This window comes from Melospiza melodia, chromosome 1 (genome assembly GCF_035770615.1).
Source record: "Melospiza melodia melodia isolate bMelMel2 chromosome 1, bMelMel2.pri, whole genome shotgun sequence".
In the NCBI taxonomy this organism is placed as follows: Eukaryota; Metazoa; Chordata; class Aves; order Passeriformes; family Passerellidae; genus Melospiza; species Melospiza melodia.
Genome location: NC_086194.1, coordinates 86,450,683 through 86,473,816, shown reverse-complemented (window position 1 = coordinate 86,473,816; position 23,134 = coordinate 86,450,683). Strand labels below are relative to the sequence as shown.

The 23,134-nt window shown below is 39.8% G+C and overlaps 1 protein-coding gene across 1 annotated transcript; it reads left to right on the top strand.

The window, feature by feature from the left end:
- Positions 1 to 1,232: 1,232 nt before the first annotated feature.
- On the top strand, positions 1,233 to 21,663 carry TMEM170B (transmembrane protein 170B). Its single transcript, XM_063160727.1, has 3 exons — positions 1,233 to 1,676; positions 9,183 to 9,353; positions 13,425 to 21,663. The coding sequence occupies exons 1-3, from the start codon at positions 1,580 to 1,582 to the stop codon at positions 13,553 to 13,555; spliced, it is 399 nt and encodes a 132-aa protein (XP_063016797.1). The 5' UTR covers positions 1,233 to 1,579; the 3' UTR covers positions 13,556 to 21,663.
- Positions 21,664 to 23,134: the final 1,471 nt, after the last annotated feature.

The window sequence follows — 23,134 nt, the reverse complement described above, 5'->3', positions numbered from 1 at the left end:
AATCTATCTGAAAAAAATCGGGTCACTGGCATCAAGCAGGATATGAGCTGATTTATCTGTCCTGGCTCTTAATCTATAAATTGCAAATTTTATTATAAATTGCTTTACCTCTCCAACCCTTTCCATCAAAGGATGCTGACATAAAATTATGTTTATGAGGTATTGTAGCAAGCACTGCTGAAGAAATGCCAGCGAGGAAGTGTGGGCACTACACGTGGCCTAGGGATGCATATTTAAGAATGGATGCGGGATGATTGCTGGCTTTCACACGGTAAGCACTGTGCCATGCAAGAAGCCGCATCCAGCTTAAAGGCTCTGTTCTTTATTACCTAAAGAAAGCAAAAGCACGGAGTAAAGATTCGCTCACGATTTCTGACGTTTTCTGACTTTCGGTGGCTTTAATCTGCGGCCGCAGTGACGGCGGAGCTGCGAGGTTCAAAGGGACGGGCAGGGACGTCACGCAGCGTTGCCGGGATGATGCCTCGGGATGGAAGCTCGGGATGGCAGCTCGGGACGGCAGCTGGGGATGGCAGCTCGGGACGGCAGCTCGGGACGGCAGCTTTTCCGCTGCGACATGTGCTGTCACCTGCGCCCCGGCAGCCCCGGCGCTCCCGAGCGGCGCTCCCCCTGTGCTGTCCGCTCCTCTGTCCCGGCGCCGTCCTGCTCCGCCGGGGCTGTGTCCCCAGACCCCGCCGAGGCAGCCGTGGAGCTGAATCCGCCCGCGCCCTCTGGAGCTCCGTGTGCTGAGGCTGCGAGCAGCGAGGTGAAAACACCGCTCTTATCAGAATTCAGATTCTGCATTTTGGTCTCCTCCGATGTTTAAAGGCACTCAGCAGCATCGACTTAAATACCAGCTTTAACACCATGGAATGTTATCACTTCATTTTCCCCTTTATGTCTACCCATAGGTGTATGCAGATTTTATTTGAGACACTTCTTGCTAAGGCAAGTTTCTTTGGGGGCCCACGGCATTCCCAGTCTTTCCCGCCCTCTTTGACTCAAATCGTGATTCCCAATGCTGGCTCTCGGTTTGGAGGGAGGAGCCGGCGCCCCCGGCTCCTCCCGCCGCGCCTGCGCGGGGCCGCCCTCCCGCTCCCGCTGCCCCGCTCCCGCTCCCGTTCCCGCCGCTCCCTTCCCTCCCCTCCGGCCGCCTCTGGCGCCGGGAGCCGCCCCGCTGCCGCCGCTGCTCCCGCATGGAGCCGCCCGCCTAGGCACGGCCCGCGGCCGCCCCGCCCTCGCTCCAGGTGATGCCGGTGACCGGAGTGACGATGCCGCCGGCGAGGCGGCGGCGGCCGCTGCTGATGGAGGAGGCGGAGATGATGATGATGGTGATGATGATGATGATGGGCTCCGCCGCCCGGCCCTGCCCCTAAGCGGCAGGGAAGCGCCAGCGGCCGGCTCCCCTCCTCCCCCGAGAGCGCCCGGCTCCCCCCGGCCGCCGCCTCCCCCTCTCCGTCCTCGATGTCTCCTCCGCGGCGCGGAGCTCCCTCGGCCGCCTCCCCGCCCTGCCGCTCCTCGCCGCCGTCTCCCTCCCGCCCCGCGGCCCGGCGGCTGCCGGACCCCGCCCGGCGGCGGCACCATGAAGGTGGAAGCGGGGGACAACTCCATGATCAACCTGTCGGTGCAGCAAGTGCTGAGCCTGTGGGCTCACGGCACCGTCCTCCGCAGCCTCACGGGTAACGGGGCACGGCGGGCCGGGGGCTGCGGGCAGCGCTGCGGGGCCGCCGCACAATGGAGGGCGGGGGGTGGCGGTGGCGGTGGTCTCCCTGTGTGCTGCGCGGAGGGAGGGCTGGTGCTGGTGTTGCCGGGTCTCTCTGGGTGCCTGCATGCGTGTTCTGTGAGCGGGTACATCGGGTGTCTGTGTCTGTGTGTCTGTGTCTGTGCCTGCTGTGGGGTCCGGGAGTCGGGCGGGGTCTGTGTGAGGTGCTGCTTGGGCTGGGGTGTGTGCCCGGTGTCTGCGATGCCTGCCCGTGCAAAGGACATGACCGTGGGGGATGTGCTCCCGCACTTCTTTATGCCCACGTATAATAAGGCTAATGGCATAGGGTGTGTGTATGCGAGCGAAGTGATGAGTACCTGTGCGTGAGTGAAGGATCGTAGAAAGCGTGTGAGTGTATAAATGCGTATGGAAGGCTGGAGTATGTTTGTGGAGGTGGTTGGGTTTTTATTTTATTTTTTCCCCTTGTGGGTATATGCTCATTGGCATTTGACAGAGAGCTATAAAAAACCAACTAGAAAACCACAAAGTTTTGAGTGTGGAGAATCAGAGACTTCCCCCACTACCCCTGAGTACACCTGTGGGTAATGAGACCTGTGGGAGTGAATGAGGTGACAGCTGTTTTCTGACAAGTAGTTGTAATCTTAAACATCTGGGATTCTTAAAGACTCGGCTGTTACAAAAGAAATAATGTGAACCAAAGTAGAGTCAGGTCCTTCATCCTCTTTTAGGAGAGGGGAGCTTTGACTGACTCTTGGCCAGAACTGTCTTTTTTCTGCTCGGTCTCAGGCTAAAAATGGGTGTGGACTACTGTGAGACCCAAGGCATACAGTGGAGAGGGGTATCTTCTCTTGTTCTGTCCTTGTGTAAAGAAAAGCATAAGCTTCCAGCTCTGAACAAACAGGATGGGGTGTCAATAGCAGAGATGTAACTGAGTAAATTCTTTCTGCTCCGTTGTAGGGGTGTATTAGCTGGTGACAGATTAGTGGAAAATGTTGAGTAGGAGTAGGTTTTAAAGTTATGGAAATAATCTAATATTTATGAAAGAGTATTATGTCACCTTTTTGCACTCTATATTAATGGTTAATAGATATATTCTGTTTTCTTTTTTAATCTTTTAGAGGTGGAAGATGTGTGATGGAAGTAGAAGTGGGATGAAAATAGAAGTGTAACTGAAGTTGAAGCTGTAGCAAACAGAAAGTGATTATCTTTATTGCTCTTTTAACTTTCAGGATGCATCTTAGTGTAATAAAAAAGGTTAACCTTTTCATATTTATCTGGTCTATGAACTTTGTAGCGTGTGTCTGATAATTAGAGTTTCCAGGTATTAGTGTGGTGACACACTAAACACAGTTCACTTCCTGAGTAGTTGTAGTTACTTTAACATACCTATTTTAAAACTTGTACTCTTAAAGGAAAAAGTTCACAATGGATTTCACTTTGCTTTGTGCCACACATCCTCTATAAAATTTTTCTTATTAGATCATTGTGCAGCATAGGCGTTTCTATGAAATTCAGTGCTGAGTGTTAATATCAGCTCACTTCTCAGTGCTTTTCAATAAGATAAGGGCTTGCATAAGGTATTTTTAATGTGGAATGTATTTTCTTTTTAGCTTAAAAATACGAAAAATACTTTTTTGTCCATTGTAGTGTTGTTGGGGAATGTGTCACTGCCAGTTGTAGTGGCGGTTTCTAATTTTGTGCTTAAACGATGTTTGCTCTTACAGCCATAACCCGTTGACCTGAATGTTCTCATGGACTGTCAACAGTCCAAAACTTGCTCTGGGCTTAAAAATCTTTTCCACAGGTTAGAATATATATTGATATAATCATTGATATTATCAAAAAGCTGAACTAGTTACGAGCCCTTCCTTACTCCTTATCAAGGTAAACTTTGCTCAAGACCAGAAATTCTGTTCTTTTCCCTGCCAAGAAAATAGGTTTGTGAACGAGTTTATCTTCTTTGACTGCTTAATCTATTCCCTTTTGCACCACTGTTAGGTATAAGGAGAAATTTCCCCAGAATACTGGGACAAGAAAATCATTAATATGCCATGTTCCATGAATATTCAAGACTACCTCCTGTCTACTTTTGGACTTAATGTTGTGGTCTGGACTGGACTTTAAAGTTGCACAAATGAAGATTTATCTCCTTTAGATAAACCATATTGATTATGTGTTCACAAACATGTTGCAAAATGTTATCAGCTTCCTTCTTAAAAATATGTTAATTTTCTGAATTTTTCAACAGGGTCCTGATATGAACTCCAGCCTAAGCTAGGAATGCTTCATACCCTAATAGCTTAGTTTTGGTGGGTTCTTTTTCCTGTTAATGAGAAACTAAAAGATTATTTTGACACCATATATGTGAATCAGGTTCAACATAAAAAAAGGGAAATCCTGTCTTTCGTTCGTGGCCTCAAACACCCAGGAGACCACAGACAAGTTCATTGCTGCCATACCCATCACACCCTGTAACAGCTGAAGGTGCTGGTGTTGTTCCTTTTAGCTGAACACAAGCCCATCACCATGGGGTGCTTGCTTCCTCTCTTCCTGACCTCTCCTGGGAGGTGCAAGTAAGGCTTTGGGAGTCATGGAGAGGTGGGGTGGCTTTTACCTCACTCTTTGTTACCTCCTCCAGTAAATACCAAGAACATCTCCTTTACATGAGCTGGTTGTGTTTTAGAGTCTAGGGTTTGCTAGAGCAGATCAGATAGCAGCTGAAATTGAACTGAAAACAGAGAAAAAATCCCATTATTAGTATCCAGTAAAATAAAAATTAAGGGCTGCTTCCACAATAAAGGACTTGGCAATATTTCTACTAATAGAAGCTCCTAAGCTCCATCTTGTGCTAATTTTTCCCAGATTGTCTGGATTTTCTTTGCCCCCTATGCTGTTACTTGAGAGGACTAGTCTGTAATTTGAGATTTAAATGATCCTCAGCAAAGTGCTTTTTTTCCCCACTTAGTGCAGCAAAAATCTTAACATCTCCAAAGAACACTTTGACTGTATTGTTGATAACTTTGAAAGTACCAGTTAATACAATAATTAGGGACAGGACCTGGTGCTGAAGAAAAAAATATAGCATGTAAAGAGCTGAGTTACATTTGCAGTTATTATAGCTGTCACTTCATCTGAGTGCTTTGAGTTTATAAGCTACAGGAATCTAACATTACTGGTTTTTCTAATTCTAAATTTGATGAGTGCTACCTTGTTGACTTAAATCTGTATTTTTGTATTCTTAGTACAGGTGCTTATTGCTTGACTACTTGTAACTGATAGCAGTAGGCTGGGTACAGGGCTTAGAATAGAAAGAGAGAGACACTTTGTTTTGGAGTAATCAATTTTGATTTATGACATGTTGTAGGCAATCATTATTCATCTGGCAAAACAAGATTAGAGCTAGAGGAGGAGTGCTGAAGATGAAGGACTAAGGAGATACTCCATGTTTATTGAAGCTTAGTGGCAGTAGGACAGCATATTGATACATTATATAGCTAATATTTGAAAATCATTTATCTGCTTCTGGTGATGGAGTGCAACTTCAAGTCTTTCTAAGATGGAAGTGATATGAATGTTATTCTAAACAATAACATGCTTTCATAAGTCTTTTCCCAATCTCTAATGTTGTGTATGCCTACACTAATATATATATATAATGTTTATCTGTAGTACGTAAGCATAATGTATGCATGATATCTATCTGATATATATGAATGCCAAAGTTAACAAAGTGCTCTAAAACTGATGTGATTGGGCATTAATTACAAGGTATTTGAGTTTGCAGCTTTTCTGGTAGGAAAAAAATCCCCAACTGATGCAAACCAGAGGAAAGGAGCATAAACACTGTCTTAAATCTTCTTTTCAGTTTAAGCACTAAGAATTTTAAACATGAAAAATATATCTCAGTTGTTCCTATTAGAAGAGCTGTGACATCTTTGCAATTTACTGAATGTCACTATGCTTGTAAACTACTGGGCCTGCCCTAGTTCCTGTGTTTCTCTAGGAACTGTGGAGTTTTGATAATGTATGTTGTGTTTTGGTGACTTCAAGTAACTTGGATACTTTAAAAGTAAACTCTGACTTTTTTTAGGGTCAAGCAAAAGAAGTTGCAAGAATTTTGTTGGGTTTTTTTTATTTTATTTTGTACTATTCATATCTCTTTGAGGGCATGACTAAATGAACTGAGGCTATGTGAGTATTTGAATCTGTCTGACAGATATAGGTAAATCATTACCTCTGTAACAGCAGCTGATGCTGTCAAAAGAGCCAGCTAATTAGAATAGCTGCACAAAGACTGAAATTGGACTGTGCTTTTTTTGTCAGGGTAGCAATACATAAATTTATGCTGCTTAAAGGATCAGTCAGTGTATAGGACATAAATAGCTGAGACACTTCAGTCTCACTTCCTCTTCCTTAGAGATGGTGCAAGTCAATTCAGCAATCAAACTACTCAGTCATTTTTGAACAAGTGAAGTCTTGGCCATTTGTGTTCAGAGGTCCTCATTCTCTTTCTCTGTTCTTTAGTGGCACTTCTCAGTGTTATTCCTAAGCTATTCTTTGTGTCTTTCAGTGTTACTCTGACATACTGCTTTTGAGAGTCATCTCTCTTTGTGGTTCAGGGGTTAGGTGATACTGAATTTTACAGAACGTGAATAATTCTCTGCCCTCACCATATCAGGGTAAGAGTGTCTGTGTTGTCCTCTAGGTGAATGGAGCTTAAGGTCTCCTGATTTGCTTGAAGGGTTCTCTCTCTCTCTCTCCTTACCTTGTTCATCCCTGTTAAACAACTTTCTTGGCTGGCTTCATCACTCACCGTACAAGCAGAAGTAAATAAATGTGTTGAACTAGCAGGCATAGAAAGAGTAAATAAAGGAGGATAAGAAAGGATAACTTCTGGCCTTTCCTAGGGAATGTGCTTGGAAGTGATTGTCCTGTTTCAGCTCCTACATGATGTTTTAAGACATACATCATGTCTTAATGAAGGGAGGTCATAGTTTAACAAAGCTCCAGCTGCTTTTGTGTCAAACAAAGAATATTTCTGGATGCTCTCTAATTTCCTTTTCAATATGCCTGCTGCTTTTAAAGAGTAGGAGGAGAAAGTGTGTAGCAAAAACTGAAGTTTATATTTCTTTAGCCAACAGGACATTTTGGTGCTGGTTCTATTCTCAAGCCTCCTGCCCTAAATATAAAGTGAGGGGTGATGTTAATTTTCCTTGAGCCTTATTTGGAATGTAAATAAGACCAAAGATCGTCGCTCACTGTGCGAGCTATTTTGTTGTGTAAGAGTTTGTAAATATTTTTGGTTTCTTAGTTACAGGGGAGTAGTTTGCCTTCCCATAAGCTTTCATTTTCTTCTAAAAATACAGTCATCCTAGTGAGTTTTCCTAAGACTGGAAGTCATTTGTCTTTTCTACCTGATAAAAGTTGGCAATGCCTACAAACACCAATTTCCTAAAAGGTGATGCAGTGCCTAGCAAATCCTGTAGAAATTACGGGGTGTGGCAGTGGCAGATTCCCACAGACTTTCTTGGTCCAGGTTGGTTAATAAATCCTCCTGTTGTCCAACTGTAGGTCTGGCAGGGCTGCCATGTTCTATATTGGTGGATCTTTGGTTAATCCTTTTGTTTATGTGCTGCCACTTGAATAAAACAATGGAAATACCCAGGCTGTGCTAGTAATGGACCAGGCCTGTTAGGGACAGCAGGAAAGGTTCCCTTCCCACAGATTAGGTCAGCCAGTCTTTCTTCATTTTAGTAAGGAAGTTTGTGGAGTGACTGCTTGACACTCCTGCCACTGTTCTGTCACAGTGGCTTCTGGGAATGATGATGAGACATTAATTTAGTGGAACAGAGTACCATGGTCATTATCCTTTTGCCAAGATTTTTGACACCCGTCTTGGGGCCAGGGGTGAAGGGATGGAGGATCTGATGAGAGCTGCTCTGAGCCACCCTCAGGATGTGGACACATGTACCCAGGCACTCAGAAGGAAAAGCTTGAACTACAGTTGAAGAATTCATTGGATGTGGATTTGCCAGCCACCTTCCTTGCTGCTCTTTTAAAGGAGTCTTTTGGCTTTCATGATTTAGAGGAGCTGTACGTCCTTGGGCAGACAGATTTTCATTGTGTGAAAGGGGAAGGGTTGAGCAACTCCCAAAGTACTGCTAAATAAAAAAGCTTAAACTCTCTATCTGTGCTATCTATATACATATCCTACTGACAATGGACTCCCAGGGCTGTGGTTATTGTGTAGCAACATTTTTTTTCTCAGCATCTTTTCACAGTATGTTTTGTGCTGCTCAGTATTTTTAAAGTTAGCTAATTGGGTTGTATTTTTTTCCTCAAATAGTTGATATGAGTCAAGCTACTTTAATACAGGCTTGCCTCATAAGCAATAAGTATCTTGCTTTTGTAAGGAAGCTGGGGTTTTTTGTTTTGTTCTATTTTTGAGGGGAACTGCAGCAAAAGCTGAATTAATGACAGTGTCATGGGATTATGGAATATGTACCCTAATTTGCTAAGTTCTGTAATGATACATACCCACTGTAGCTCACTTAAAAGGGTTTTTTTTTCTTTTATTTACTCACCCTTTTGATTTGTAGAATGTTTTTAGAAAGTTGACAGCAAGTGAGAAAGTTTCTTGAGTTATTGTGTAGCTCCATTGATGGTTCCAGGGTTCCAGCTCTTTTCTTTGAAGGTGCTCATCATGTCTGCCATTCTTCAAAGAAATGTTTGTGCTCCAAACATTCTCATGATCTGACGCCCTTTTTGGTAATTCAAATAATAGTCACTGCCTCTCTCTGAAGTTCTCTACTAAGGAATTAGAAGCAAGGAGTTAGATGTGTTAAAATTTCTTGTTAAAATGATAATGTTTTTATTTGCACTTTTGAAGCTACTTTGATGGAGCACTCTGTTACAGCTCCTGGGTGTAGATAAGCTAAAGTCTTTAATCTCAGTTCTCCCATCTGATGTTACCTGATGCTGTCTCTTATTTGTGAGTGTGGAGGGTTGGGAAACAACAAAAGATCCACACCTGCCCCAAAACAAAAACTCAGAACCCAAACAAACCCCAAACCAGTTCTTGACTTTTTCCTCCTTCAGTCTTTGTGTCAGAATATTTCATTTGACAGAAGCAATTACAATGCCCACTATGAAATTGCAGTCAACACTATTTAATGAAGCCATCTAAGGAATTATGGCTACCTGTAAAAAAAATCTGAATTAATATTTTTGCCAAAATCCTTTTCATAATTTTTAGTGCAATTCAGCTAGTCCTTTATGACAGACTGCTGAAATGAGGAAAGAGTCTTTAGCATGTGCTGATGGTGTCACATGTATCACTTTTAAAATGGAAATCAGTATTGATTGTCTCCTACTGTTGATTGTTTGCAATGTTTTAAAGTTTCTTACTTATGAAGTTCTTATCTTAAAAACATTAACCCTTTATTTGACTGCTTTCTTTCAGAGATGTGGTACTGGGTTTTCCTCTGGGCTCTCTTCTCCTCTCTCTTTGTCCATGGTGCTGTGGGAGTGTTAATGTTTGTGATGCTGCAGAGGCATAGGCAGGGGAGGCTGATATCTGTCATTGTGGTCAGCATTGGATTTCTGGGTTCTGTAACTGGAGCAATGATAACCAGTAAGTCTGCCTTTTGTTCTTGTCTGGTTTTTGGGGTTTTTTTGGGGTTTTTTTGGTTTTTTTTTGGTTTGGTTTTTTTTTTTTTTTTTTTTTTTTTTTTTTTTTTTTTTTTTTTTGTTATTGTTGTTTTGGGTTTTTTCCTTTCTTATTTTACATCTAACTTAAAAAAAAAAAAAAAGACCAAACTGCTTTTCTTAGTTAATTGTTAATTGTTTATTAAGGATTTTTGCAATAGTTATAGAGTGGCTTCTCCTCACCTCCCAAAAAAGAAAAATTAAGCTTTGCTGATGTTCTAGGTGTTATACTGTTTGGCAAGGGCATGTGTTACAGAGTTTCTTATGGAATTACATGAATGGCCATCACTCAAAATACATTTTTTCATTATTTCTTGACATTGTATCCTCAGATAGATGCAACAGTTTTCTCTGTTAAAGCCCAAAGGTTCACAGAGCTGTTGTTAAAAACCACACTCATATTTAAAACATTGCAGAAAGTAGGAGTGTGTTATATAGTGAAATGTGGAAGGCTTACACCTGACCAAATACGACACGAATTTGTTGCCAACAATGTTTTGAGGAAATGCTGCTCATCTGTCCTCATCTAGAGTTATTGTATCAGATGCTGCTTTTTCATCTTTCCCAAGAAATTCTGTTATCTATGTCAGCACTGAAACATGGGCCATAAAACCTCTAGGATACTTTAGTCATTCTTTGGTTTTATCATATCCAGCTTTGTTTATCAAATTTATAAATAGACTACAGTAGCTTTCCCAAGCAAGTAGGAGCATGCTGAGTTTTCTCTTGTGGGGGGAAAAATAGTGAATGCTATTTTTTCAGGAAAGAAGCACACTCTTGCCTGCAACAGTGCTGGTAAGGGGTTCTCAGCATTAAAAACCATGTGTTGAATGGTGCCTATGTTAACTGAGCAGTAGTTTCTGCCCCAGAATCTTCAGTGTTGCAAAAAAGATTTCCTTACCCTCACAGACCTTTCAAGTTAGGCACCTTAATACTAGCAACCACCATATAGTCTGAAGGCAAAACTTCCCACCTTTCACTTTGGTTTTCCTGTGTTCTGCCCAGGTTATCAGAATAGTGGAATCACTACTCATTCATAGAGGATTTGTGTCAGATTATTTCTTATTGCTGCTGAAAGACATTCCTGACTATTGTTTTTCAAGGCTAAATAAAAATGCAAATGTATGAGAAGTTTCACTAAAACTTTCCTCAAAATGTTGTTTTAATTGCTACAGATTTCTCATCTTAGAATTTCCACCAGTTAACACAGTATGGTTCAGTATAGCTATTTTTTGGGGGAGGTTGGATTTTTTTTTTTTTTTTTTGCTAAGATAAGTTGGAACTACTTGAGTGCCTTATGTTATATGTTATGCTGATTTTTGTCTTAGGATTAAAATGGCAGTGGCCTGTTACAAGGTCAGCCATGCAGGAGCATTTCTGAAGAACCGAGATAGGAAATGTGGTGTTGAAAGATCCAAGTAGAGACTTTCACAGCTTTCTGTGGTGGGGAGGTTTCAGGATCAGTGTCTCTCAAATGAAAGTACTCTGTGTCTTTTATCTTTGCATAAAAAAAAGGAGCAACACAGTTGTATTTTTGGCATCCAGTTTTGCAGGTCAAAGCATTTATCACGTAAGCAATCCTGTTTGTGTGCAGATTCATCTGAGAACTTCTCCAAGCTTAGACTATAGACTTGTTATGCTGTTCCCAAAGGTTTTGCACAGAGCATTGCAGCTTGCTTAGGCAACTACTTTTACCTTGAAGCATTTTTTGTTTCTGGCCAGAATTCGGTTGTTTCATACTGATAGAAATTCTGTGGGGAGCTTTTGAAGGCAAATTATGGTGATCAAATATTAAAGAGGAGTTTTAATCGCTATTATGCTGCAAACTGAGACATGCAAGTTGAAATATCAGCTATTTGAATATGCCTGGTCCAGTGTTTAAGAAATTGAAATAGCCAACTGACTTCAATTTCCACTTTGCATTTCCAGTGTTCTGCATTGTTTGTGTAGGAGAATGAAGGCAGCATAGACTATTGCAAAATGTAAGTTTAATTTTGGTCAGGAAGATTTTTCAAACTTTCTAATGTTCTGGAACCTTTTTAGCAGCATATAGAAAAGCAGGAGACTCCTCTGTTTCTTAGCTTTGAAAAGTCATGGAAATTAAAAAATTAAAATTAAATTAGGTATTAAATAAAATTTTAAAAAGGTATTGAAAAATTACTAATCAGAAGGGAATACAGTAAAAAAAAAAAAAAAAGAAAAACAACAAAAAAACTGAAACCCTAATAAAAACAAACCCACAAAGCAACAACCAAAAATATCCCACCAAGCCAGACAAGAATATATAAACACCAGGCAGCTTAAGGCAAGGATTTTAGCTGTATTTGATCCAGAAGGGCCTGTCCTTCCTCCTCTTCCCCAGCACACTCCTTTTTGGTAACAAATTCTCATTTCCCTCATTGGCAGCCTATTGTACATACTTTTGGCTCCATACCATCTGTGCTGGATTATGCATTACAGGTTGTACTGCACACTGTTATTTGTGTAATAATACATAATTAGCAAACTACCAAATTTTTATTGCTTTTTTCTGGATACTTCCCAGAGTATCTCAGTGTTTTCTTAAAGCCCAAAATTTCTGTTACTGATCTAGTAGTGACAATTCTGGTATACTTTTTTGGCCAATTTGAATTCTCTTTGAGAGTTCAATCTGAAAAATAATTTTAATGTCAGTAGTGGGCTCAGTCTAATGGATCTCTTTCAAGTTTTCACAGCAGCTAGCCAAGGAACAAATGGAAAAGCTCATGAAAGGTAGCTGAGTGAAATATCATAAGGCTAGCCTTCTGGTGAGATATTTCAGGCAAAATATACTTTACAGAATATGTTTAAAAAAAAAACAATAAAAATAACCAAAAAATTGCCTAACAGTGTGATTAATAGTGTTTGTAAGTACTGTTATGGCCACAGTCATGACTGAATTCTACTCTTCCTAAAGCTGTTGTGAAACTGAGGTGTTACTTTTTGAAGATGTCAGATGATTCAGATGCTGGTTGTACTTTCAGAAAATCTGTTGTGACTCGATGTATTTCTGTGTCACTGATGGATTTTTGATCACTCCAGCAGACTATTCCTGTTAGTAACTGTGCAAAACCAAAAAAAAAGTCCCATTTTTTGTTTAAATCTTGCTTATTATTTAAAAAAATTGTGATGACTTTTCAGTTCTCTTTGAGCCTGAAAGAGCCTGTGTGATCTCTGAAGGCATTTAATTATGACTAGATAACATCTGAGACAATACATACTGAAGGTCTGCAATTAAGTTTTGGGTTTGGTTGAGGTTGATCCTGGCCTCTTTAGATTATATTTCAAATGTGAATTTGCACACAAATGTACAAGAAAAATGATCTGTTGAGTTCAGAATCTTTTTATGTGCTATAGCTCAAAATCTAATTGTATTGGTTAGAAATTTCCTCTCATACACATTTATGGCAAACACTGCAATACTTTGGCCTTTTTCATGTTTTGCTGGATTTACTAAACAATTGTTAACAATTCAGTACTTTAAGTTGAAATAAACTCATTTAGTATAACCAGTTTATTCAGCTGAAATATTAAATGAAGCTGGTCAATGTGTGTTTGCAATTGTTTTGTTGACACTAGCAGCTTTATTGTTCTTGTCTTCTGCCTGCCTATACAAGCAGTATTAAACCACTCTTCAGACCTGGTCAATTTTTAGAGGACTGTCTTGCTACCTTTTCAAACTGGCACAAGGCAAAAAATGTTAAAAAAAAATTTGAAGATGTGTAAAGGGAAACAACAAGATTTGATTTTCTTAAACTGATGATGGAAAAGTTGATCTGGTTCAATTGGGAAAATCATTCTTGAAGGATATATATAACTGTAAAAATACAAGCAAGGGTGGTAATTGTGTAATGCCATGAAGCAATGCAGTGTTTGATAATGTTCTATAAATAGGTGTCACATAGAGTAGATAATTTGTCATATATTTCAACCTTGGCTTTTTCTGTGGTTTGATCATTGTTTTCCTTGTGATCCTTAGGTGCTGCAGTAGCTGGAATTTACAGAGTAGCAGGAAAGAACATGGCTCCTCTAGAAGCTCTTGTCTTTGGTGTTGGACAGACAGTACTGACATTAATTATCTCATTTTCAAGAATTCTTGCAACGCTTTGAAGCTCATGTAGAAAGGGGGGAGAAAAATGTCTTCAATCTGAAGAGAAGCGTCCTGACAGTGGATTCATCAGCTTATGAACTCGAATTCTGGTGCAAGAGGAAGGAAGCTATGTGGAAAGTGCACTACAAATCTCGAGGCTCAGTCAAATGAGCAGGCTGTCCTCTAGTGTTGGAACTGCTGCACTCCTGCACTGCGCCTTAACGTGCCTCCATCGCGGGCCGGGGGGATCCCTGTGAGATCCAGGGATGGATGTGGGGCACCTGCAGCAGCTGCCAGGCAGGTCCCTGCTTGGTGGTGGCATCACTGTCCTTAACACCTTGGAAGGAAACAGAGGGGCCGTCCTGAAAGCTGTTCCGTGTGCCAAACTTGGGGTTTGATTCTGAGCGGGTGGCTGGGTAAGCTCTGGAATGTAGAAGAATTCTGTGAATGTGCACAATTCTCCTTGAATTCAGGTGAAATAGCAAGATAGCTGACTTTTGTGTGTTAGAAGAATCTCTCTGAATGCTGAATATTCTTGTTCAGCATTCAAAACAACTGTTAGATCTGTTTCAAAATGTAGATTAATTTTGATGGGGTTTAAGAACCACAGCTTTAACAACCCTGATATAATTAGCACTGTGTGAAGAATGGCTCGTGGCAGTTTCGTTCCTTGGCACATTTCTTTGTGATTTTAGCCTGTCAGAAATCAGGAGTTTAGGGTGACTATATGAAGGTTACTAAGTACAAGCCATTGTGTATGCACAAACAAATCTTAAACTGTTGTTTTCCTTGAAATTACTTTGTCTTAAGCATACACATGGCTACCAGCCCTTCTGCAAACCTCAGAGAAAGGGTGCTCATTGCAAATGAACTCCCTATATTTTATTAAGCGCTGGTAGGAACCTTACCCCTACATGCATTCTGTAAGGAAAACACAAATACAACAAACTGTCAGAGGAAACCTATGAGGAAAATGGAAAGGGTTAACAATATGATGTCTTGGTTTTCTACTGAACAAAAATATTAAGTGTAATAAAATAGTTACCGTACTCCAAAAATTTGTAAGTGGGGCAGCACTAATGTATTTACTACCTTGTTTCTGAACACTTTGTATCTTTGGAAAGGTCAAGATACCTAGAACTTTCAAATACTTAGCTTTTAGTGGTTTGTGCTTTTCTAGTTTAAAAGGGACTGAGTGGTGTTGTGCATGTGAATGTCATAAATGTGAGTGTTTGGAGTAAAGAGAAATTAAGTCTAATGACTAATTATTTATGAAATACAAAATTAAAAGGGCATAAAGTTCTGTGAAGAATGAGGAATCTTTTACATCTTTTTTCAGCTTAATGCTTTTCAGCAGTTGTCTCTTAATGATGACGGGGAATAAATCACTCAAAGGTTTTGCTGTTATGATGTCAAAAAGACTTTCAGGACTGTCATAAACACTGGCACCTACTGCACACCTAAAAGAATATGTTTAAAATATAACTTGCAATCCAGTCATTGCTTAGTACTTTAAAATATAATGAACTAACATGTCTGCCTTTATCTTATTCCACATTTCTTTAAAGTGCTAGGAATGCTAATAGTTTTTGTTTTCTTTAAAAGCATCAAAGTCCTGTTTGGAAAACATACAAAGTTATGGGCTTTGCAGGGAACAAGTTAAAGTATAGGTTTATAAATATTTTCAGTGTTATTTTTACTTTTAATTGCTTCAAAAATGTGGCTGAATACATATACTGTCACTGTTTTTGAATGTCTTCAAAAATTTTCCTGTGGTTTGTTTTTTTGTCTTTTACTTTTTGCTTATAATTTTTGGCACATGACCATTGCACTTTAATAGACAATGAAATTATGACATCTGTAACAAGCAATTGAAACTTTCCCCCATTGTCTTAAATTGTGAGAAAACTGGTTTCAGGTATTTATGTCAAATTGAATAATAAAGTGATTGAAGATATTTTTCCTAATGTGCCTTGTTACACATATGTTTAGGTGAGAGGATTTAAAAAAAATTGTCACATCTTCATTCTTGTTATACTTTGATTATTTCTGATTAATTTGGTTACTTGATACAGTGTCTTGTTCAACAGAGTTTAAAACATTTTTTTTGGCAACCTGGAAATGCTTGTCTGGATCAAAACCAAACGCATCACGAAGCACTTGCTGTGTTCGGTAATTTAGATTGTCTCATGCCTTTGTCTCACACTGAAACTTATTCACATGTTCCAAATTCTTAATTTTTAATCTCAATTCTTAATTTTTGTAGGAGGCTATTATGCTGCCACTGGCCAATGGCTGGCTGTCTTTCACTAAGCTAAACTACAGCAGGCTGCTGCCAACTGATGAGATACATGTGCTTGTATTGATGAACTTCATTCTTCATTTTAATTACTGTGCCAATGAAGTTGTTGCTGTTGTAACTCTCCCCCTTGGACAAGGAGGCATCTTTGCAGGTTTTAAGCTACCTTTCTCCAAATAATTTTTTATTGCATAGGTACTTGTATTCACTTTTAGAATGTTGTTGTGTGTTTAGCTCTCTCTGCGTTGTATGGCATTATTGCCTGGCAAGAGGGGACAGGCAGATAATGTAATGCTTAAGTGGCCTAACAGGGACAAGGCTTTATTTGATAGAAGTTTGTTTTCAGCTGTTTGTTGTGAGGAGTTTATAATGATGAAAAGTTTGTCTGTGAAGTGTTCTTTGATCACAGCATGAACGTACTGCTTAATAACTCCAGCAGTGAAAGAAAGTGTAAGTGGCCTTATGTCTGCAAAACTTGGAGCTTTCATTCCATATCCCTAGAAACAGTGTTGTTAAGCATAAGGTGCTTTAGTCAGTGTTTGTGTGTGTGTGTCTGTGTATATATGTATATTTGAATGAGTGAATGGTGGCTTTGTGGAGTGTGTTTTATACCTGACACTTGCTAACAACTGAAACAGCTTTTCCAATAGAAAATAGAATTACTTTAGCTAGCCTCCCGTCCCCCTTCCCCTCTTAATGAAGCTACAAAGGAATCTTGTGTGTGAATGGCACTGATGGTACCCTGGTTCACCCTTGGACAATGCAGTGTTGTCCACACAGATGTTTTAGCACTATCTTCAATCAGCTCTGCCTGTCTCTGGGTTGTATCGAAGTGCACATTCTGTACTGTGCAGAACAAATAGTGCATCGACACAGTTTAATATTTGGAAGAAGGGGGAGTACTGAATATATTATTTAATGTGGAAAAGCTACTGGTTTTTTTAGGAGCTGCTGCTATCAAAGATTTAAACATTCCACACACTTTTGATTTATCAGTATGATCATAGAATTGTAAAATACCAGGTTGGAGGGGACCTCAGCCATGGTCTGGTCCAACCTTTCCTGTCAATAGCATGGTCTAGACAAGGTAGCCCAGCATCAAGTCTTTAAAGTGTCCAGTACTGGGGAGTCCAACACTTCCCTGTGATTTTGTTCCAATGGCATTATTCCAGTGTCCAACTGGAATATCACAAAGTAATTTGTACACATTACCCCTCATCTTTTCCAGGTGACTGCTTGTAAAAAGGGAGTCTCTTCTTTCTAGCCACCCTTTGAAAATTGGAATATGTTGATAAATGCTCCCTTAAGCCTTCTTTCTTCAAGGCAGAATCAGCCCAGTTCTTTGCTTTTCCTCATACGTCAGGCTTCCCAGACCTTTGATTATCCCCGTGGCCTTTCTCTGGAGTCTTTCCAGCCTGTCCACAGTTTTGTGTGTTTTTTGCATGTCAGGGACCAAAGCTAGACACAGAGAACCCAGTATTGCAGATGTGGCCTGTCAGGTGGCTGAGTGAGATAATGGTGATTTTAACTCTGCTGGTGATGCTCTTGTTGATCTAGTCCATCCATCATGTCAATGATCCTGTTGGCTTCCTTTGCCATAACAGCACACTGCTCACTCACATGGAGCTGCTTGTTCACCAGGACCCCCAGATCCCTTTCCACAGAGCTGCTCCTCAGACAGGTCCATCCCAGCCTGTGCTGCACTCCTGCATTGTGTTTTGCCAGGTGCAAGATGTTACCCTTGTCCTTGTTGAACTTCGTAAAGTTCTCTGTACATCCTATCAATGTCCCAGTTCTCAGTGTGTATTTTTCTGCTTTTCCATCTCTGGTACACTTCTCTTCTGGATTTGAGCAAATTCAGAGGTTCACAGTTAAACCAAGGAGGTCTCTTGCTCTGCCTCTTTCCTGACCTTAAAGGGGATGAGCTGGTTTAGTGTTTCCAGGAGACTGTTGGTGAAGAACTCCCAGTACTTTATCCTCCTTAGCAACCCTTCCCATGGGCTATGAGCGTAGTGAAGTTTGCTCTTCTAAATCTAAAATGTTTGTTTTAACACTGACCTTCAGCATGCTCAGCAGGATCCCAGTACTGTGACCACGGCAGCTGAGGCTGTCCCTGATTGGAATTTTACAAAGCAGGTTTCCTTGGCTTGTAAGTAGCAAGTCCAGCAATGCCCCATCCTTGATTGGCACATCTAACCATCTTTATTCCAAATCTATCCTCTACATACTCCAGGAACCTGATGGATAACATGTGGGATGCTGTATTGTTCTTCCAACAGGTGTCTAGGCAGCCAAAATCACACATAGAACCAGGTTCTGTTGACCCAAAGCTTTCTTAAGTGACCCAAATATTGTTTAATTAGTATTATTTCCTTGGAGATAATGGAGTTTGGAGGTCAGTAGCAGATGAGCTTGGAGATTCCCCTTGGAGATGACCTCTCTGACCTTGACTCTGGCATTCAACTGAGCTTCCACAATCTCTGTAGGCATATACTGGAGGTGGTTGCTCTTTGGGTTCTCTTCTTGGGAAGCAGCTGAGGAGCATTTGGCGCTACTCTGATTGGCTTTACTTATTCCCCAGATCAAAAAATTCTGTTTTGAGTCAAAACCTGCAGCTATGTTTCAGGAAAAAAAGGTTCCAAAAATTATTGTCCTTAAATTTCTGGGTAATTTTGAATTTATGAAACTAAGCTGTGTGTTGTGGCTAGTCAAGACTTGCTGTTGGCATTTTTTTTGAAGAAACCAATAATTTAACCAGTTTTGAACATTCAACATGGATGTGAAGCTTGTCTAAACTTGTCTAAAGTAGCTTTCTATTTTTGAAGCACATTGTTTTGATTTTGATAAAGAAAATAGTGTTGCCGTCACAACATATTGTACATTAATATTTATTTAGCTTACAATTTGTATTTGAGTTCTGTTGTGGGGAGCACATATATACTGAGGAACTGTAATGGAGTCTGAGTTCTAATAACTATAAGAACTGGGTCTTTTTGTTTTAATTTATGTCTTTCATGCACTAGGCATATTTTAATAATGCATTGCCTGCATTAAATCTAAGTATTTATATCATGAGCATATTAAACTGGATGTTTTTGTACACAGCCATCCAACATCACATATGTATAATTCCAAATGAATAGACACAATAGTATTGCTTGGTGTAGTGAGTTGTGGGTTAATAAGTTAGCCTCCCTCCCCAGAAAGTCTGTGACTCTAATAAGGCCCAGAAATGCAATTGTGAACCTGAGATGCTTTTCAGTTGCTCTTCTGTTTCTAGAAATAGGGTTTTTATCATATGGGTATTTCAGTTAAGGGGAAAAAACGTGGAGATAGGTCACAGTTTTCATCCTAATAACCAATCTAATCCCATGTAATTTGAGACAAAATGAAATTCTGAATGTTGTTCATAAATTATGATGGAGTATTAAATACACAAAAATGCTAAACCTTTTTTCAGAGTTACCAAAATTTAACATACCATTGCACCAGCATATTGATGGGATACCTTTTAATTTATAACTTTTTTTTGGTCTTTAGATTGGGAGCAGCCCCAGGTGGAAAGACTGTTCTAATCCTCAGCTGAAGTAATAAATATTCTTTGAGTAGAGATGAATTTAACAGAGCTGAACATTTGTCTTGGGCTAGTGGTCAGATATTTGGTGGAGACATTGGTCACCACCATCACAACCTTTAAATTCAGTGGGAAAAGTATTCTCTGTTACAGCAGTGAAATCTTCATCTGGGTTCATTAACTGGTGTATGAGGCTGCACATAATTTTGGGGAAATGAAATTATCATAGAAAGTAGAATTCAACCTGAGTACATACATTTGATATCCAAAATTTGTGATAGATTATATCCTGAAGCATGCTGTTTCTGCTGTTTCCCACAATTGTGCCTGAAGTTAGACATGAAATTCAGGCTGTGCATTAATTCTAAATGTAATCACAAGGATATCTCAAAGCCTGTGAAGATGTGTTACTGCTTGGGGTGTTCTCCCAGTGTAGCAGGTATAAAAACAATTGCACTCTAAAATAATGATCTAAAGAAATATTTTCTTTCAGGAACATGCATTTTGTCACTTCTGATTGTTCATCTTGTAGTTACTGAAGACTTTAGGAAGCTACTGCATGAATGCTAGCAGGATTTGATAGCTGTTGAAGGGAATGGACAATATGTCCTTTTGTGCTGCTTCTGTGGACCAAAACACCAACTCTAAGGCAAAGTGAATACTGAAGAGTGAAATATTTTCAGTGAAATAAACAATACTTGAGTGATACAAATGGCATTCCTTTTGATTTGAGACCTAACTCTCTAGGCTCACTTGAGAAATTTAGTATCAACACTGTAAAATCCATTTTGGATTATCCACCAATATAAGATACATGGGAGCTAAAAATCTAAAACCTTTTAGCATTACTTGGCTAGAGGTATTGCTTGTTTGAAATGTGCCTAAATTTTATACAGATAATGGAGTTCTGAAGGTCCTTAATATTTTGGGTGTTTTAGAGGATAATCAGGTATCTATAGAACTAAACTTTTGACTGTGACAATATATAGAATAGCACATAATTCTTCATAAGTGCTTACAGAGGCCACTAAGAATAAATACCTATTTTACAGTTAGAAAAAGTATTTAGCATCTGTATTCATAACTTTAACAGTTGTACTATAAGCTTTACAAATACAAGTATTATAATCATTTGGATTTGGCTGAACAAATAGGAGGAGAGGAAAACGGGAATTTAAAAATCTTTAAAAATGACAAAGGTAAAAAATATCCATTAGTCCACTGACAGACTTGTGCTCCTTCAGTACAGCTTTTCACCGAGCATGACTTAAACAACAGAACACTGTTGGTGTCTCACCATAAACTGTCTTGTTGACAGAATGCATTCTTCAAACTTGTATTAGAAATAGATGTTCATAGCTTCACCTTGTGAAGTTGCCTAAGCTAAAGTGTTGTGACCTAGGCAAAGTTATGAAGCTCAAAGATAGCAACAACTTGTGATGGAGAAGAGTGACTTAACATTTAGTTGATTTATGCTTTGTACAGGACTCTGTTATAGTGTGCAAAAGGTACTTGTTTTGAGTGGGTGTACTGCATGCTCATGTAATAGTTTAGCCCCAGTTAAAAAAGGGATGGCATTTAAGTTGTAAATACTGTATACTACTCTATTTCATTTTTAAGCAACTTTTTTATTTCCCTGTTTGTGTACAGTTCTCTATGTACATATTTAAAAAACCCCTAAAACAAACAAACCACAACATTTTGAGAAACTTGTGTAGTTATCTTTTGCATTTTAATTGTGTTAACAACCTGAATATGTACATTCAGCTGTCTATTTAGTTTGAAGTTTTCATTGCATGCTTTCAGGTTCTCTGAAAAACAGCAATAACAGTTGGACAACTATTTAAAGTAAAACATTCTTCTGCACAATTTCCACTTCCATTCTTTAGAATGCAGACACAGTGGAACAGTTGTCCAATTGTAAGATTTAAAGAATCTTAGGTAATTATTTATATTTATTTTGTTTTTGGTAGTAGGAAATGTCTCATAGCAGCTTATAAACAGAACTTGCAAGTAAAACATGATTTCTTGTGCAATTTATTTAACTGAAATTTTCTATTAAAATATTTTCATAAACTTTCTGTAGCTTATTGCATGTTCTTCTAAGTAATCATGAAGCTATGTGTCAATCTCTGTATGAAATACTCTGACAACACAAGTTTTACATTTTGTGAATCTGGTTGAAATGTACAGATGTACACGTAAAAATAAAGCTAAAAATAGTAAATAAATGATGTACCTTCCTGTGGACCACAGTGGTGTGTCCCTGCAATTGTCTGATTTATAGATAGAAAAACCCCCTCACTGGTACCTGTGTGAGCACCAGACTGAAGTGTGTTGTGAGCAATACCTTCATTTCTCTGTTGGTTCCTCACAAAACTTTATAACCTATGGCCTCTGTTTCTTACAGCTAAACTTTAGCATGTGGGGAAAAAAATGCCTGAGCAAATGAATCATCTGTAAATGGCTGGTTACAGCAGAAACTGAGGCAGCTGCTTCTGTGGTTATAATAAGGATTTGTTTATGCAACTGGCTGTATGGAGTTTAGAAAACAAATTGGTTGCAGAAATGAGAACCAGATTGATACAGTTCATCAGATTAAGCCAGCTCACAAGAGAAAGCAGTTTGGGAAAAATATGCTTAGTCAACATGATGTAAATGTTTTTATAGTTGGGGTTTGGTTTTTTGTTGTTTTTTTTAGCTCTAGTTATTCCTGCTTTTGCCCCATGTCCTTAATTTTTAAGGAAGTCTAATTCACCATGATTAGTCATTATCTCTTGGAGATGCTATTTTGACAGACTGCAGTGTAAGCTTTGTATTGCTCATTTTAAAGGAAAAAAGTTTAATTTGCTTTATATTTTCTTAAATAATCTGTCTGAGAACATTGATTAGTAAATCTGTGGGTCTTCCCATGGAGGCTGAAAGTACTGCTTTTAGAGATGGCATTGCAGGAGCTGACTTATGAAGTGCTTAAGGGGCTGCAGAGAGTATAAAACTAGATTGCTATGTCTCAAAGTAGTGGTGGGTAGTGAGTCTTTTTGTTTGTTTTGCTATTTTTTTGTGCCTTTGATAATTTGATTTTGGGTTTTTTTTAATTTGTAATTTAAAGTTGCTTTCAAGATGAGCTTTTACTGTGAGTGATGGGGGTACAAAAAGGGAAATCAAGCTAGAGGGAAGGATTCGAAGTACCTGAATCTTCTGATTATTGACTCTGGAGGAAGTTGTGTAAGGCACAAAGCAATGCTGTGCCAAAGTCTCAGCTTTAAGAGCAACTGCCAGAAGCAAGCAGCTACTTTGAGTTTGCACCCTGCATGGGGTGGGGTGCCTGCCTCTGCAGAACAGCTGGGTACCCTCTGGATCTGCCCCTGGACACAGCAGGGATGCTCCACTGCCACCCTGCTCCCTGCCTGCCTGCCTGCCTGGGACCTCTGCAGGAACGTCTGTGACACCTGGGCTGTGTCCCCAGCAGGAGCTGAGAGCACGAGAGCTGCTCCAAGGTAAGTCATCTCTGCCCATCCAGAGCCCTCATCCCAGGAAGAGCAATGTCCAAATGCTATTTCTCGTGCCCCACAATGGCTCATTCACAGCTGAATTTATTTCTTCATTCTTAAAAGGTAAGATGTGCTTATTTAAAAGACACATACTCTCCCAAAGAACAGATTTTCTTGTTTTCTGAGAAGCTTAGTTTCAGGGAATGCTGTTTAGCATTACATCTTACATTGCCTC

Coding starts and splice junctions, on each gene's coding strand:
- TMEM170B (XM_063160727.1), top strand. CDS start 1,580: ATGAAGGTGGAAGCGGGGGACAACTCCATGATCAACCTGTCGGTGCAG. Junction 1,677..9,182: donor CGTCCTCCGCAGCCTCACGG/GTAACGGGGCAC, acceptor GCTTTCTTTCAG/AGATGTGGTACTGGGTTTTC. Junction 9,354..13,424: donor AACTGGAGCAATGATAACCA/GTAAGTCTGCCT, acceptor TGTGATCCTTAG/GTGCTGCAGTAGCTGGAATT.